Source organism: Myotis myotis, unplaced genomic scaffold (genome assembly GCF_014108235.1).
Source record: "Myotis myotis isolate mMyoMyo1 unplaced genomic scaffold, mMyoMyo1.p scaffold_m19_p_8, whole genome shotgun sequence".
Classification (NCBI taxonomy): Eukaryota; Metazoa; Chordata; class Mammalia; order Chiroptera; family Vespertilionidae; genus Myotis; species Myotis myotis.
The window spans coordinates 19,160,183-19,179,675 of NW_023416390.1; the positions used below are offsets into that span (position 1 = coordinate 19,160,183).

At 36.0% G+C, this 19,493-nt stretch overlaps 1 protein-coding gene across 6 annotated transcripts in view; it reads right to left on the minus strand.

Moving 5' to 3' along the window:
* BARD1 (BRCA1 associated RING domain 1) overlaps positions 1–19,493 on the minus strand; it is a 62,327-nt gene that overhangs the window by 6,371 nt on the left and 36,463 nt on the right. For all 6 annotated transcript variants that reach the window (XM_036320132.1, XM_036320136.1, XM_036320131.1 and 3 more), the window contains 3 exons: positions 13,034–13,142; positions 8,263–8,395; positions 7,640–7,732 (listed from right to left, as the gene is read on the minus strand). In XM_036320132.1, coding sequence (XP_036176025.1) covers positions 7,640–7,732; positions 8,263–8,395; positions 13,034–13,142 — 335 coding nt within the window. The remainder of the gene's footprint in view (positions 1–7,639; positions 7,733–8,262; positions 8,396–13,033; positions 13,143–19,493) is intronic.

Sequence of the window (19,493 nt, forward strand, 5' to 3'; positions counted from 1 at the left end):
AACCTGGGCATGTGCCCCGGAAGGGAATCGAACTGTGACCTCCTGGCTCACAGGTTGATGATCAACCACTGAGTCTCACCAGCTGGACAAAAGATATGTTTTATATCTTTTTTTTTATGTTTTACATGTTTCCATATTTTAAGATTTTGACTGAAGCTATCATTTTGCAGAAATGCAGGAATGAAGTTCTTATCTTATTAAAACAAAGAGAATCTTTTAGCTCAGGTGTACTCCTGATCATGCCTACCATTTCAGGTAAGTTTTCCTTTGGCCCTGATCGTATTACAGTTTTTATTTATAGGTAAGCAGCCCAATTCCCAAAGTATTGCTTAACTCAGTTATTAATTCACAGTCACTAATGAAGCTCTGGCCACCTTAGCAACGCTGGGAATCTGTGCATACTAAAGCAGCTTATAAATTCCAGGCTACGATATATATATATTTTTTTTTTTCAAAAAAAGAAGCTTGTACTATACAGAAAGGTATTCCTTTATTCTAAATCTCTAGCAGCCACTCTTACCTCCTACTTCATAAAAGTAGGTGTTTATTTTTATTTTAGCTGTATGAACCAGTAGTGATACCCATGGATCTATATTAAGCTTATTTTCATCATTTTAGAAGGATAAAAGAATCATACAAATGGAAGGGGGTACGAAATAGGGGATTCCTGTATGCACTGCTACACACCCATGTTTACAGAATACAATTAAGACAGAATAATGCTTCAATATGAGTATCTGCTAAATGTCCAATGGGGGAAATACCCCTCTATGGAAGGCCCCAGAATTTGCCCAAGTCTCTTCAAAAGCTAGAACTATAAATAAATCTATATTTTAAAGAATTGTTCTGGAGCTACTGTAAAAAGTAAAATGAACGCTAAATGCTCTACACATGCCATTATAAACATCTAGATTTGTAACTGAAATACTAGTAGCATTGAAACTCAGAATTAAGTATCACTCTTAGTTAACACCAAATGTCCTAAAAACAATTAAAATAGAATCAAATATCACTCTGTCAAAAGCAAAAGTCCTAATAAATATGTCATTACAGCCCAGCCAGTGTCACTCAGTGGTTGAGCATCAACCTATGAACCAGGAGGCCACGGTTCCATTCCCAGTCAAGGCGCATGTCTGGGGCTGGGGCGTACAGGAGGCAGTCAATCAATGATTCTCTCACATCATTGATGTTTTTATCTCTCTCCCTCTCCCTTCCTCTTTAAAATCAATTAAAATTAAAAAATATATATGTCATGAGGTCCAAAATAGGCACTTACGTAACTCAAGACAAAAGCATATTAATACATTTTTTGAAGAATTTCCCTTCTGATTCTATTAGAAAAATAATACATTGTAAAAACAAAAGAATTCATTTTTTAAATGGTTTTCTATTAGTCCTTTTCGTAAACTAGGCTATATCATCACTAAACTTGATAAAAAAGAAATTCACAAGAGGAAACTTTTTAAACCAATGACAAAAAAATGGAAAAGCAACAACTTATACAAACAGCAATTTTTGAAAAAAACGGGGAAAAGAAAAAGAAAACATAAGGCCAATATTATTACAATCCACAGTAAAGAGAAAAAGAACAATTAAATAAAGATTAAAAAAAAGTAAAATAAAAGCTAAATGCTCCACCCGTGCCAGCATAAACCTCTAGATTTGGAATATCACAGAAAACACTGTCACCAATCATTAGATTTTTGTGATTCCAGATAAATATTATTTAACAGCTAGTTACTTCTGGATACTTTTAAGCCAGTTATCTAATTATAAACATATTTACATATAAAAACATATTTCCTCCTATGATAGCATGCTATATTTATTTTACTTAATGCATATTAAGAAAACAGGTCAAATTCCTTCATAACATATTAACTGCATTATAAAATTTTCATAGGCAACATTTTAAATAGCAACTCTAAAACTTTATGAGTAATAATATCAAAATAATTCTTCTCTTTATAGATGTGATTAAATGACCAAGTGGGAGGCAAATGTCCAAAATTTTTCTTAATTAAATAATTTAAAAATTCATAGTTGGTGTTCTTTTCAGCCATATATTTAAAGTTCAAATATTTATGTAAGAATATCTGTTTCCTTTCAGGGGAGGGTTGGGGGGGGAGGTAAGAGATCAACCAAAGGACTTGTATGCATGCATATAAGCATAACCAATGGATGCAAGACACTGGGGCGGGGGCAGTGGTGGGGAGGGAAGGGGAGAGGAGGCCGGGGGAAGGTCAATGGGAAAAAAAGGAGACATATGTACTACTATTTGTAATACTTTAAACAATAAAATAACTTAAAAAAAAGGATATCTATTTTGATTAGAACAATCACCATATGAAAATGTATTTGCTAGGTCTGCCTAACAGGTATAAAAGATCTGGTGGGTCAGAGTGGAGAAGTGTACACACACAGGTTATAATCTCCCTGACTGAGACTAAGCCCTTACCTATCCAATTACTCTTTGGAAAAACTGTACAGAAGATACTATTATTGCAACTTGAGAAGTAGAATTTCTTTCCAGAGAACCTGAATTCTGCTTAACAGACACACAATTTTTAAAATGGTTATAAACAAACAGGTACCTACCTACTAATCTACTACTGTTTTCTTTTATTTCTTTGCTGTATGCATTCACACATTTATATATTGTTGAAAATAGAGACATTAATTGTCCTACACATTTTAAAACTGAAACAATCCTGTTTATCATGCTCCAGTGTTAATAACATATAAAGATATAATTCTTTTCAGAGAATATTGCTGTCTTCCAGAATTTTCTTATCTCATATTTAAGCTATTACCCCTACTTCTTGCTATCTATAATAATAAAAGCATAATATGCTAATTAGACTGGACAGCCGAATGACTTTCCAGAAGTCATTCTGGATGAAGCCTTGCAGCGGGGGCTGAGGCAGAGGTGGTTAGGGGCGATCAGGCAGGCAGGCGAGTGGTTAGGGGTGATCAGGCAGGCAGGCGAGTGGTTAGGGGTGATCAGGCAGGCAGGCAGAGGTGGTTAGGGGCGATCAGGCAGGCAGGCAGGCAGGCAGGCGAGTAGTTAGGAGCAATCAGGCAGGCAGAAGAGTGGTTAGGGGTGATCATGCAGGCAGGCAGGCAAGCCATTAGGAGCCAGCAATCCCGGATTGTGAGAGTGCAGGCTGGGCTGAGGGACGCCCTTCCCCCCCAACTCTCCACCGTGCAGGAATTTCATGCACCGGGCCTCTAGTTAGAAATAATAACACAAATAGTTTTGCTTTTTGTTTTTTATCTTCATTACTTGAAAAGGGTAAATTCTCAGAGGGAAATTGTTAGACCAAAGGATGTTTGTTTATTTTTATTCTTAGAGAATTTTTGGTAAAGAATTTCTGTAAGCATGAAGTTGCCTAATCAATCTTAGTTGATATAAATGCTTTGGTATATTAATTTTTTGATAATTAACAAAGTTTGAATAAAAAATAACTACATTTATTTTTAAAATTCAACAGCATTCTCAATATTCATTTGAAGAGACAAATTTCAGTAGAAAAGTAAAAGCATGTTAATCTGATTACGAGGTTTGTAATAAAATACATAATGTTTTTTAGGTTCCATCTTCCTCAACTTAAAACAAAAAGGAAAAACCAACCTATTTAGCCCTTCCGCACCTCACAGACTCAAGTCCAATGTCAACTGTTTGGCACATTCCCACAGCAATTCCCTTAGGTGCTGAGGACTTTCAAAACTTCTACAGCAGCAATTATATTTAAACTTAGATGAGAGTGGGGAAGAGGGAGAGATTAAAGAAAAGATGACAGCCATCTGCTCTCCCCTTCACAATGATGAAAAATGAAGAGGCAGAATTAAAAAACATTTTTTTTAAAGGTTAGACTAGAGGAAATTTTGAAAGCTGTGTACTAAAAGGGCAGGTCAAAAGATATTTTCTCACTGACGGCTCATTTACATCTTCAGGATGCAGTTCTACCTTATTTATACTCTAAGGCAGTGGTTCTCAACCTTCTGGCCCTTTAAATATAGTTCCTCATGTTGTGACCCAACCATAAAATTATTTTCGTTGCTACTTCATAACTGTAATGTTGCTACTGTTATGAATCGTAATGTAAATATCTGATATGCAGGATGGTCTTAGGTTGAGAACCACTGCTCTAAGGGATAAATGAAATGACATTTATATATTTTCCACTGTTTCACTCTAGTCACCTCCCTCCCAAAACTCCCCCTTACACAGAGCTGGTTATAAGTTGCCTATGAGGAGGTTAGTACTAAAACTAGGAATAAAATAGAATCTCAGCCAAAAATTTAATCTTGAAGAAGGAACTTTTCCTGTCTATAGCTCCCATTTCTATAAAATATCTGTAAAATACATATAATGAGACAGAATGGTGCAATAGTAATATTATGGCTGATTTTCCGAATCCTCATGCTAAATCCATTAAGTGAAACATTCTAACACACTCTCCATATACAACATAGAAAAATAAGGGTTATTAACCAACAAAGACAAAATATGTTTAAACAGAAAACTTCCAATAAATTGAACAGTTTTTCTTTTTGTTAATTTGTTTAGTTTGTTAAATAAGTCAATTATCTACAGAGAACATTTAGTTTCCCCTTGAATCTCCGTAGTTTATGGAAAATCCCATTAAAGTAGATTATATTATATTAAAGTTTCTACATAGTTAAGCCAGTAAAGATTTTTGTCTCCAGCAAACTAATGAATAACCTCAAATGCAATATCTAGTTTTAATGAGTCACAAAACTTTACAATTAACTTTGAAAGCTCTGCTCCATATTTGCTTTGTTTAATATACATGGTTTTCAGATAGTTTTGAATAGCTCTGAACTTTTTTTTAAATCAAACTGGATGCCTAAGACTAAGAATATAGAAACTGCAAGAAATATATATTAGGAAAAAAAGGTATTTTGAGCGTTCTTGCCTATTTTTTATAAACCCAGTGACTATTTAAAGTAATTGTCTCAAGCCCTAGAGCTATTTCTCTTTGGACTCTGTATTAGAAAGTATAGGGTTATGCACTTCAATAAGAGATTCCATCCATCCTTTACACTGAAAGAATCACTGATATTAGTATATGTTATTCACTACTGTGAGAATCACCAAATAGTACCCTATTAAGTCAGCTAGAGTACATCAGTGATTCTATAAAAATGACACTGACAAGCCATTCAATTGACAAAAACTTCCATTTCTTATACAAGGCAGATTTTATGGACAGGAATCATGTAGCCTGTATATGTAATCAAATGCAAGTTCAGCATATTCACAAGAACCATATACTCAAGTTAAGTGGTAAATGCCATAACATTCAAAATTTCACATGGCTTCTTTATTACTGACACCTTATTATTATGAAAATCTATTCCTTCCTGTAACCACTGGCAATATTTCTGACACAGATTCAGTACAAAAGCATCTAGAATCATGGAACCATTTTAAATCAATTTTTTAAACATTGAGGCCAAGTAAGACTTTCCATGAATTTGAAAGGGAAAATAAGTTTCAAAAAAAATAGGAATGAGACAAAAAAGGAAAACTTTTTTTTCCTATGTAAATGGTTAGTCCAATTTTTTACCATATTTTGTAAACTGGTCATGATTGGGAGAGATTAATAACAGAATGATGAGGACAGAGGGGTGCCATTGCCAGTCACATCCACTTAGCTGGTCAGAAACATATCAGTGGAGACCAGCATCACAAGATAAGTGGTAGCTGCATTGAAAAGGACATTAACACCGCCCTGACCAGGTAACTCAGTTGGTTAGAGATTCGTCCTAATAGGCCAAGACTGCTGCTTCAATCCCTGGTCAGGGCACATACAAGAATCAACCAATAAATGAAGTAAGTGGCACAACAAATCCATCTCTCTCTTTCTCTCTTTCTCTCTCTAAAAATCAATAAATAAAAAGGACATGAATATAAAATGCTAAAAGGAAATAGTTTTATAAACCAAATCAACTTCAAACTATAGATTAAATTAATAATATAATAAAGATCTTAATAAATCAAGCATTCCTATCATAAAAACTTCAAAACACAGAGCCATAAAACAAAGTTTTTAAAAAGTAATTCTGATCCATTATTTGCTTCTTAAAAAGAAAGTTTCATTAAAAAAATATTATTATTCTTTGTTTCTTTAAATGTTTAATGTGAAATAATTAGATTTATAGGAAGTCCCATGCAGTTTCCTCCAGGGACCAATGTTAACATCTTACACAACTATAGCACAATATCCAAAGTCAGAAGTTGACATTGATGCAATCCACAGCTTAGTTAGATCTCATCAGTTACACATGCACTCGTGTGTGTTTGGTATGTGTGTGTCTATAGATCTATAATTTAATTACCTGTGTGGCCTTTGAAAGGTAACCACCACTAGGATCAAAATACTTAACTATATCATCACAAGATTCCTCCTTAACCCCTTACCACCACTATTCTTTTCTACAGAAAAGGTCAATCTATTGTCCTACTTTAGCCACTGTAACCAAAATAGATACTTTTGCTATTCAGGAGTAGAAAATAACCTTGTGTGAGTTTTCTTTTGTCTGCAAGTCCTAAGTGAATCCAAGGTTAAGAAAAGCAAACAAGTCAAGAGTAGGGAAAGTGAAAGGCAGCTCTGATGATGGTGTTATCTGACTACCAACAAGAAGCGGGTAATGGGGATACATTTGCAGCGAGTTCTAGATAATAGTTGATATAATTGCCCCAAATTGGGTGTTACACAAGGTAGTCTAAATTCCCCAGCAGCTTCCTAAAATATACCAGATTAGCTGAGAAAGGCAAAAGAGTGTTTACATATAAGTTTTCAGAAATCATAGAGTACTTTTATTTCATAACGGTATATTTAAAACATGCATTTATTAAGTTAAATTGATCACTTAATAGTAATATGGAGCCCTAGCCGATTTGGCTCACTGGATAGAGCGTCGGCCTTGGGACTGAAGGGTCCCAGGTTCAATTCTGGTCAAGGGCATGTACGTTGGTTGTGGGCACATCCCCAGTAGAGGGTGTGCAGGAGGCAGCTGATCGATGCTTCTCTCTCATCGATATTTCTGACTCTCTATCCCTCTCCCTTCCTCTCTGTAAAAAATCAATTAAAATATAGTTTTAAAAAAATAGTAATATGGATTGCTTGGGCTTAAAAAGTCTACTATACAGCCCTAGCCGGTTTGGATCAGTGGATAGAGCATAGGCCTGCAGACTGAAGGGTCCCAAGTTCGATTCCAGTCAAGGGCACATGCCTGGACTGTGGGCTCGATCCCCAGTAGGGGGGCATGCAGGAGGCAGTTGATCAATGATTCTTTCTCATCATTGATTCCCTCTCACTTCCTCTCTGAAATCAATAAAAATAAATTTTTTAAAGAGTCTACTATACAATCCATTTATGCATTCTTAAAATAGTTGGTATTGTAGAAAAAAATACTTTGAAACCAGAACATATCTATGGACATTTACCAAGAACATCAAAATGATACCATAAATATGACAAGCTTTTGTAAAATGCATTACTAACCAGAGGTAAGTTCCTTAAACAATTATTGGCAACAGCGAACTACGCAAAATGAAATTAGTCTACTTGATTCACTTTGTAATTCTCTCAACTCTAACACTTACATTCAAAGTTCAGGATCCAGCATCCATTGAGAATCCCAAGCATACATTTCAGGGTACTTTGAACTGTATCACCAGAAATAATGACATGAGTCACTAGAACACAAAAAAAGCAGTAAGAGAAACAGATACAGAAACCAAAATAATTATTTAAACAGTCTGCATTTTATAACTAGTCTACACTTTATATGCTTCTATCTGAATTTTCTTCAAAAACAATTTTTATATTTAGAAGCCTTCTTTGATCATCATTCTGTAGTTGGCCCACCAACATGAAAAATCATTTCATACAGCAAATATCTTAAAGTCACACTAGAGTATACCATATTTTTTCCTTTATTTTCAAATCAAAACTGAGGACTTAAAGCATTACATGCACTACAATTTATTTGTCATTAGCAAACTCAAAAGTTTGCTTTTCTGATATATTGTTCTGTAGTAAACTAAGAGCAAAGCTTTAAACTTTACATTTCCTCACCAAATTAAGCCTATAAGTCGTTTATAACTATAGGAAGATTTTAAATTTATTACAAGATGAAAAGTATATAGTGATAACCCAATGGAGTTCTACAAAGGATTAACCTATTTTAAATTTTTTCTACTAAAAATGAATAAAGAATCCTCACCTGTACTGTCAAACTCAGCACATTTTTTAGCCTTAAGAATTGCTGCAAGCTCACTGAGCATTTTCTGTTGTTCTGAAGAAAGCCCACTGCCTATGAGCACAAGAGGTCCATCCCTACGCTGAGCAGCATGCATCTGTGAATAAAAAAAGAGATGCCACGGTGTTAAAAACATTTAAGGACTAGAGAAAGATAATAAGCTGACCTTCACTTGATGTAAGCTTGAATTTCATTACTTAGCTTACTCTATCTACTAATTCCCAATAATTTCCATTCATTCATCACTCAAAACCTTAATGCTCAATTCATTGAAGTAACTGCCCTTCTCCCCTCCCCATTTAAAAAGTTACTTGGGATAGCTCTTTACACTCAGGGCATTTTGTTTCCTTGATTCTAAATTGGATCTCTTTAGGGTTTTACAACTTCATTCTGTCACCAATAAGCTTTTTTTTTTTTAAAAAAAGTAACTGCAAATACCCATTTAAAATGATCAATTCCCTGTCTCTGCTCCACTAACTTATTCTAATAGAGTTGAACTCAAACTTGGTCTATTTAGTTTAAAATTAGATTATGTGAAAAATAAAATTAAAAAAACACTAAGACAAGTAGAACAGCAGTGATCTCAAAGATAGAAACACATTTTTATCACTGGAACAGTTACTTTTCAAAACCAAGAAAATGCCAATAGATAAGAGAATACAAAAGTTTGGCCAGATTCACCTGAGTAGTAAGTCAACGCAGCTCATGGAAAGGAAAGAAGTGCCATAGAAAGACTTAGAATTGTATTACAGGAGATTAAAAAAGACAAAAATAAAGAGAAGTTACCAATGGATAACATTAGGGAAAAGAATTGAAAGCTTAAAAAAAAAAAAAAAAGTAATGCAATAGATAGTGCATTCAATAGTAGCCAACCGAAATTTAATAAATGGAATTGGAATCAGAGTTAGCTGAAAGCTACCTGATTTAAAAAAAAAAAAAAAAAAAAAAAAAAGCAATGATTGAGCACTGAAGAAAACAAAAGATAAACCAACACAAATGTATTACAGGGTAAAGCAAAAAACAGTAGTTCAGTTTTCACATACAAGACCTAGGGTTTTCCTCCATGTGAGTCTATATGTGTACTGGACATCTGGCATCTCAAAGCTCCAAAGAACATGAGTGAATCACTGACAGTATGATCACCAACACAATTCAGCAAGTAGATTAGAGAAAGCTGGTGTTTATACATGCACTTCACCTATCATAGAGATCATTCATCCAGGCTGATGCCCTAGAATACTACATCTACATTGTTGCTACATCTATAAATAGACCTCAATAATTCTTTTTTTAAAATATATTTTTATTGATTTCAGAGGGGAAGGGAGAGGGAGACAGAGAGAAACATCAACAATGAGAGAGAATCATTGATAGACTGCCTCCTGCATGCCCCCTACTGGGGATCGAGCCTGAAACCAGGCATGTGCCCTGACCCAGAATCAAATGGTGACTTCCTGATTCATGAGTTGAAGCTCAACCACTGAACCACACCAGCTGAGTGCAAAGGTACTTTTACTGGACATGCCATGTACATCATACACACATTTACACCACATTCCTGCCCATGGATCTTTCCTATTCACTAAACTATAACATGTTGCAACCATGTCTACCCTAAATACTGCAAACACTCCCTAACATGAAAATAGTTCAGTGTACTCTATGCATTGTTCAATTACTATTCAATGGTAATATTAAAAAGAACAGTTTTTCAATAATTCTTGTCAATTATACAAATAGGTGCCATAGGATAGCTCTAAATGAAACATTTTACTTTCCAATTTATATAACTTTGCTTCAGCTAAATCAATTCTCTACATGAGTGAAAAGATATCAACTCCAAATATAGGACATGCAACTATTTCTACCAAGCCAAGGAAAGCACCAACGTGGGTCAAGCCTTTTCCTATCACAGTTTTTAAATTTGAATTTTTTAAAAAAAGAAACTGGCCATAATTTCTCATAGTTAAGAAATTCTATAAAAACAAACAAAACATAAAGCAAACAGCTGCTAAAGCCACAAGCCTATATGAGACAGGGGTGAGAGGAGAGGGTAGGAGACATTTGGTTTGAATAAGCAGAGGTCTGAGAACCATGAGGTTCAAAAGACATTCAAAAAACATTCCAAGCCCGGCCGGTGTGGCTCAGTGGTTGAGCATTGACCTATGAACCAGGAGGTCAGGGTTTGATTCCCAGTCAGGGCACATGCCCGGGTTGTGGGTTCAATCCCCAGTGTGGGGCGTGCAGGAGGCAGCCAATTAATGATTCTCTCTCATCATTGATGCTTCCCTCTCTCTCCCCCTCTCCCTTCTTCTCTGAAATCAATAAAAATATATTAAAAAAAAACACCCCAAGGGGTTCAATATCCTGATTTTATAGCGATTAGATACTATGTACACTGGCATTAAACTCTTATTTAAAGGATAGTTGGATATGGAATGTCTTCTTAGATAAATCAGTTATTCTTAAGTAATGAGATTATCAAAAATATGGTTTAAAAACTATGAAAAGAAGGAAAAGGACAAAGATGTTGCTCAAAGGGAGCATGGGCAGAGACGTCACAATATGAACCTGAAAAGCAGCTTTCTAAGCTTAAAGACTGCTTCTCAAATTTAAACATGCTTTCCAACAGCCATTAACCTTTACTTGAGACTGATAAAACTTCTAAATGGGAAGTAGAGAAACTCAACCCCCACCCACTCATCACCCCTTCTTCTTCATAAAGCTTCCTGATGCAGCTTGCAGAGTTTAGAAATCACTGATTTGAAGGATTTCAGACTCAGCAATGAAGCACTTGTGCTTGTTTCAGGGGCAAGTGTATATCATGAACAACCCTCCAGAAGTCATTCATGCAGGCAACACAAACTTTAAGAGAGCACTGCTAACTGCCAGACGCTGTTCTAAGTAAACTAAAGAGCAAGTGCCGGCCCTCACACAGTTTATATTCTAACTGGGCTGGGGGGGAGGGGGGGGAGGGAACCAACAAAACGATAAATAATGTCAGGTCAGGGGTAAGAAGCACTGGCAGGGTGCTAGTTAATATACTGTAATGCGGAGGTCTCTTTGGTGAGACTACAATGGAGTTCAATCTGAAGAGTAAGGAGCCATTTGGATTTCTGGTCCCACATTTTTCCTGGCAGAGATAAGAGCTAGTGCTAAGGACCTAAAATGGGGTATGTTTAGTGGATTCAAAAAACTGCAAGACAGCCCATGTGGCAGGAAAAGAATGAGTGCAGGGAGTCTGGTATGATTGGAGGAAGGAAGATCCCAGAACTTAGCTTTTAAGATTGCGCATAAAGAAAAATCCCTTTCAACTTAGAACTTATCATTGGTTATGGTATCTACCATTACTACCAAGTTTCTACCATTAAGACAGTAAATAAGGATATTCACTGGCCATGTCCATGTGACACGCAGAAAGTACAGATTTAAGAAAATCTACATTTAAGAAAAACACAATAGTAATAGGATAGTTGAGTCGAGAGGAGGATAATCACATTGCTTCTTTCTGAATGGCATTAATATCCTCGGACTCCAAGAATTTCATAAAGATAGCTTTATTTTTGACACATTTAAAATAACATTTCTCTAGCTTTTACATAAAAGGAACATTGGCAAATGACAACTTAGTTATGCTATGTCCTGCCAGAAGAGTTCAAGTTCAAATGAATAAAATAAGTGCCAATTTATAGTTGTTAAGTATGCTGAGACTGAATGAGTACTGACCTAATAATTTGTGTTCTAACTGATCCATTAAAAAAAAAAAAATTACAGCTGATTAACCCAGGGCAAATCACCACCTTTCTAGGTCTCAACTTTCTCATTCCTAAAATGAGGAAATTGACCTGATTTCTAGGTTCTCTTCCAGTTCATTACCACTGCCCTTACAGGACAAGAAGACTTCTCTCATGGTCCTAGATGTCAACATAGCCCGTTTTCTTATTTCCCCATCTCAGCAGTTGCTAAATACAGGGAGTCCACCATCCATCTCTCTAAAACCCCCTTCTCCTCCCCATCCCACCTCACCACCACCACCTGCAGTTCCAGTCCTGGCCACTGCACACCTGAGCTCCGCCACAACAGCTTCCTCACCAGTCTCCAGTCTTGTCCCACCCCGCCTACCCTCTGCAGTCCCACTCCATTAAAAACACACTGAAGGCACCCCACCAACCAGGGAAATAAAAGTCAAAACTCCTCCTCAGGGAATTCAAGGCTTTTCACAATCTGATCCCAACCTAGCTCTTCACTGTCAATTCCTCTTTTACACACCTTACGCTCCTCTCACACCAACCTCTAGTTTCTCAGATTTCCAAGGTCTTTATGCTTCCTTGTCTCTGAGCAGCAGTTCCTTTTATTGGGACTGCCACACTCACTCTGTATAGCTGATTACAGTGGGCAATGATGGTGGATTATTTTATTTAGATTAGCTTATACATTTACAATGTTTCCTATCTCCCACTAAAACGTAAGCTCCTTGAGAATAAGAGTTATATCAGTCATATTCACTACAGATAAATGCTGCCTAAAATATAGAGGGGGGTGGGTTCAACAAATATTTGTTGATACATTTATTCCAATTATGTCTTCAAATTCACAAGAGCTAATACACAAGAAGTGCTCAATAACTGTTTTGTGAATGAAAGCAATTTGCTAACTGGAAACTTTTAAATTATGCTTCTTTCATAAACAATTTCAGTAAAAGATATAAATTTCCCAAAGCTAAATCCACACTTACTACTGAGCAATGGCGAGTGGATGATGATTCATTCTTCTCTGGCGGCAGCAATAGCGATTTCATAGTCTTACTGTCTGCATAATCCACAGGTCGCAGACCAAATATGTTACTGGTAAAATAAGTACAAGTGGATTAAGTACATAAAATATGTGATTTGATTCTTAACTAAAGGAATGCACCAGCAGTATACATTTTCAACTTCCTTAACAGTACATTATTTTTACTAAAGAAATGACCCAGAATTCACATAAACTATAAGGATTAAGTATGCACACACAGCTGAATTCAACGGAAAAAAAGAGGTGAAACTTCAATTTGACACCAGACAATCATAGGGGGTATTTTTAGTTGAATAAATTGTTAACGTACACATGAATTTTTTTCACAGCTCTGTATTCTTGTGTTCATATTAATATTTTAAATCATTAATCACTCTGTGTAAGATGTTTTCAAATGCAAATAAAAATCATTTACTGTAGCAATTATAGGCTCTATCATCTATATAAGTAAACACAGAGATCAGAAATCAAATAAATTCACAGGATAGGAAGTTGGATCCACTAGAAGGAAAACCAATGCCACATGACGAACAACTTAAAGAGGTGACTTTTTAAATTAACTTTAATAGGTAAGTACACTACGCTCTGTAATAACCACACCATCACAGAACACACTGGAATGGTTCAGAGAACAAGCAGATTCTCACCACATACTACCTAATTCACAGGTCACAGGATATCACACTGGAGGAGACTTTACACACGGTATGGCTGCTATTTCAAAGATGAGCAGACAGACAGAGGAAGGTCCAATGACTTGGCTTAAGGCTGCGTTTTCCTTGCTCATTAACAGTAATATCCATTATTGCCCATCATTAGTCTTTCACTGATCAGTAAATTCTAAAAACTATACAACTCTTGTCTACTACTCCACCTCCTTACATACGATTTCAAAATTATTTTAATACAATACACCATGGCAGAAGTTTTCTAAAATGAACATTTCTCTTATAATCTTTTATAGTTTTTTAAAATATTTTTATTGATTTTTAGAGAAAGATGAAGGGAGGAGGAAAGAAACATTGATGTCGGAGGGGAACATTGATCAGCTGCCTTCTGCACGCCCCCTACTGGGGACAAAGCCCACAACCCAGGCATGTGCTCTGACCAGGAATCAAACCTACAACCTTTTGGTGCATGGGATGACACCAATGAGCCATACTGGCCAGGGCATAATCTTTTATGGTTTTTAAGATTATCATATATCCATATAACAGCCACTAAAGTTCACATGAAAATGCAATGTATTAAACAGGATATAAAATTATAAACATGGTATAATACCAGATTTTACAACTGTATTGAATGTGTAGAAAAAGACCCGGAAGGAAACAGTGAAACATTAGGGAGGAGGGAGGTGGAGGGGTGTCACCTCCGATGCTAAATGGAGGGCACTTGGATGAGAGACACACAGATAAGAGACAGAAGCATCTACTGGGTTTAGGGACAAGTCATTAAAGGCCTTACAGAAAGTTGTTTTGATGGCACAGAAGGGGAAAAAAAATCAAATGAATTAAGAAAAAAATGTTTCTCTAATAACTGCTATCCATGACTATTGGGTTTAGTCACTATTCCTTATTGGGACAGTGCCAGGTAAACACTGATAGATTTGTATTTTCAGAGTCCCCTTTGTGCCCAGGTTCAGGTATGTGTAACCTCTCTCTGGCAACAGTCTTCCTCCGACGAGGTATACTACTATCAATTGCACTTCAGCTTTCTGATTTACAACAAAGTGACACACATCTCTGTCCTGAAATTTGGGTCTTCACAAATTCTCATATAGTTAGAGCAGACAATCTCAGCTCATTTCAAAAGCAGCTGATCTCATCACTACACTTGATACTTCTCAATTGCATTTCCTAAATCATTATGCCCACATGTCACCTTTCTCTTCACAGTCACACTCTATAAGTCTGACAATCAAAAAATAGAAATCAGAGTTCAAAAACCAACATTCCAGGTCATAAATCACCAAGTGCAAAACTGAATAAAAACCAAAAAAGTCACAGTATATACCATCAAAAAAAATCACTGCACACATAAAGACTTTTTAACAAAGACAAATGTAGAATTTATACTTCAAAGAAATAAAATGCAAGAGCCCAATCACGTGCACTGTAATGCATAATAGCTGTAGCATACTTACTTTACATGATACAAATCAAGTCCACAGTAACAACATGAAAAAAATGTTAATGAAAGTACTTCCCAAAGTACCTGACCATCAGCTAATGAGGGCTTTAACTCAAAAACTAGCAAATAAAACAGTGGTCTCATAAGATGCTTTTACTGTCTGAAGAACTGCTTCATTAATGACTAGCAGGAGTCTAATTTATGTTTACAGTCCTTTACACAAAACTTACTATTTCATCTGGTCTTTAAAACACTGTGGTTACTCTACTTAGATTGTGATTGGTTTCTACTTATACATAATTCACTAGCCCTTTAGCCCTTCTGTATTATCAGTGAACTAGAGAATGACACATTACAAATGCTAGTTTGAGAAATAATTGGTTAAACCTCAGTCCTGTATAATGGGAGATGGAGCCTATTAAATCCTCATGCTTCTGTGATGTTGTGATCACTGTAACTTGGAGTCAGACACAAGATTTTAAATGAAAACTTCATAAACCACTGCAAGAGAAGGTAGAACATATGTAAAATTTCTCTTTTTTATTATAGGGGCACAAAAAAGTCTTAAAACCTTTTTCCTCCATGTTGATATATTTGAATGAGCTAACACTTTGCTTACAGATTTTGAGTGAAAAATCATATTAAAATGTTCATAATTAAATTTATTCTTTTTTAAAAAATAGGTAACACAAGGAGGAAAAATCACATGTCACACACAGGGACTACCAATGTGATTGTTTTTTAATTGAACACAGTGATAACTCTGTTATTCTCCATTACTACACAGGGAAGATTTTTTTTTTTTAGATCTGCCACAAAGCCATGGACTCAGACTAAACATTAATAATTTCATTAGAATGAGTTCCTAAGGGACCTTACAGAGTGAATTTTTTCAAAATGTTCTTAAATATATTTTCTATTTTCTGATATACTTTAACCTAAAGCCTAACATGTAAACTAGGTATTTTGGAGAGATACATAAGACTTAGAAAATATTGTCCTTGCCTGTAATCTTAGAAGAGATATATTCATTCAACAAATAAGTATGAAACTGATAAAGTATAAACCAAAGCACAAGTAATGAGGTGAAATATGAAATGCATTCCAAAGAAGGTAAAGAACACACATTAGCAAATAAAATGGCCTTAAACCCAGGACTAGAAACTGGAATTTGGTGGATGAATGTGAAGGGCGTGTGGAGGGAATAAGCACCATGACTGTTGAAATGAATGGAATTAATGGAAGAAAGCCTTCCATCAAGGCTGAAGAGTCTAATCACTGCACGCTCATGCGTAGGAGCCAAATATGATATGGAAAATTGATGAAATAATCAGGCATGAAGCAATGGGCATTAGAGACAAAGACAGCATGTAGCTGTGAAAATGGAAAGGCACAAGCGTCTACTAGTTAAGCTCTTTGGGCCAATGTAACACCAGTATAATGAAGGCTGTGCTCAGAATGTGGAAAAACATCAGCATCTCCACTGTTGATTTTACACATAGTGCATGACAGTCTATTAACACCTGTCACATGCACCACTTCTGACAGTTCAGCTCTCTTAATGCCCTTTCAGAGGAAGCCTCTCGGAATTCAGTGAATTCCAAATGGTTACACAGATAATATGCTTTATCTATACTAAACCCTAAAAATTGTACTTTTCTGGTTATTGAAACATTACAGGATCACTAACCAAGAAGATACCGTTTTGATTCTGATTTTTTCCTGTTCCTTCACAACATAGCACATTGGCAAATTTTACCAGTTTTTTTCCTCTAATGTGTTCTTGCTCTATTCCTTTAGCTCAGTGGTTCTCAACCTTCTGGCCCTTTAAATACAGTTCCTCAGGTTGTGACCCAACCATAAAATTATTTTCGTTGCTACTTCATAACTGTAATGTTGCTACCGTTATGAATCATAATGTAAATATCTGATATGCAGGATGGTCATAGGCGGCCCCTGTGAAAGGGTCGTTCGACCGCCAAACGGGTCATGACCCACAGGTTGAGAACTGCTGCTTTAGCTGTTATCATAATTTTGAACATATATTTCATATAAAACTCTTAGTGATTGAAGATTTTAAACTTAAAGTCTTCACAGAAATCTAAATGTTCCTAAGTTATTGCTTTTTGCCATTGAAAGCTACTAAGAAATATTGGAAGATCATTGCTACTGATATAAGTTAATAGATTCGATGTAAAAACAGCTGTATATATGAATATACATACACATAACATATATATACCAGAATTAGCAATAATCATTTAATTATTATTTACTTAATATACTCAGAATGAGCACATGTATATAAACGTGGGGGTTATAAATCTCATTTGGTCATCAGCTTGGCAAATACTCATTCAACAAGGAACTCTAAGAACTCTTTCAGTCACTAAAGAACCAATGAGCTTCTGTCCTCACAGAGCTCGGTGGGACAAAGCAGAGAGAAGCAAATCAGAAGGTCTTAAAACTGGTAAAGCTTCCTAGATGTGAAAGGAGACGGAAAAGAAGGGGATAGAGAAGTAGAATACCAGTATTCCAGGAGAGAGGAAAGTGTGTGCAAAGGCATTGGAGAGAGCTAGTGCGGGAAATTAGAACAACGAAAAAAGAAAGAGAAGAGCAAGAAGACAGAAAAAGAAAAGGGATAAAGAGAGCAAGACACACAGAGAGAGACAGAGAGACAGATAGACAGAGACAGAGAGAGCGCACATGGGAAAGGTGTGCTCTGGAAATGTAAGCTGTGGCCAGATTAAGTAAAAACAAAAGGGTGGTATTAGAGTTGGACTTTATCCTAAGGACAGGAAGAAACCCTGAATAGCCAGCTCTCTTAATGGTTGTAACTAGATGGGATGGCATCAATAGAGTATGGAAGATAGAGCTGGGGTCACAGAATCAGATGGCATGAATTTACATGCCAGCTCTGCCACTCAATAGTTGTGTGACTTTAGAAGAGTTACTTAACCTATTGTGCCTGTTTCCTCATCTGTAAAGTGGGAACAATAATACAACCTATCACTTTATAGGATTGTCCAAATGAATCCATACACCAAAAGCACACAACAGTGCCTACCAGATAGTAAAAGCTTAATAATTGCTAGCTATTAACATTATTAGATTTGCCTTTTTGGAAGACAGATACAAAATGAAGACTGGACCCTTATCTTCATTTTCCCCAACTTTATAATGCACTTCATGTGTGCTTTGTAATGATAATTTGGAGGTTTACCAAGGAAAAGTAGAGAAGCCTGTTTTCTTAATAACATGAAGTAATATAGGAATAGATATTCATTTTCCTGTACAAATCTAGAGACACACAGTATGTACTAGATTACCCTGAAAATACTTTTATTTACTAGTATTCTTTTTGATCACTACGACTGATGAAAAAGAAATACTTATCAAATGGTTAAACCACAATGTTTAAAGGTTCACCCCAAAAGTGGTGTTCAGAACATAGTAGAATCCTGTAATGTCCTTTCCCCTCAAGAGTGATATATTAGGCACCTGCCTACAACTGTACCCGCCACGAGCTACACCCCTATTAAAAGTGGGGAGGGAGAGATGGGCACATTTAAACTTGCACTTGGTACACACAAATCACTCAATCATAAACACACATAAGCAAAAAGGCATTTTTACTGACACTAAACCTATCACAACTGACAGGGGATAGTCCATGAATAAAATCGTTATGAAAAACCATGAAATTGCAAGCACATAGGTGTTAATTTTTCAAGTCACTTGGCTTGCTGTGAAACAGGGAAAAGCATAGAAATTCAAAACAGCAACATGTTGCTGTTTTTTTAAGCTATAAAACATAAATGTTCTGTTGTAGAAAATTAATTTTTAAAAACTTCGGTAGGGCAATTGAAAGAAGCAATGGTCCATATTTTCTAATTAAGAATTCTACACCCTTCCAAAGAAAACTCTGCTAATGGCAGGTCAAGTTCCAAATCCTAAACTACATTTCTATAAAAAAGAAAAAAAGCATCTGATATTCTCCATGCACTCAGAATGGTTCTAATGTGCCTGACGAGCTCTTGTCTGAGGCTCCCACCAGGGACACAGTGTAAAGAAGGCAGTGGGGAGGAAGGACCGTCAGGGAAGTTCTGAACAGTTACCCACAGAAATATTCTCAGGCAACAAAGAAGTACAGAAGATATGAACCTTTTTCTCATTATCTGAGGTCAAAATAGAATTCATTTTCCCTCTTGAAAAATGGATTCTTATTTTAGCTCACTAGAGGTAAATCTGTCATGAAAACAGAAGTT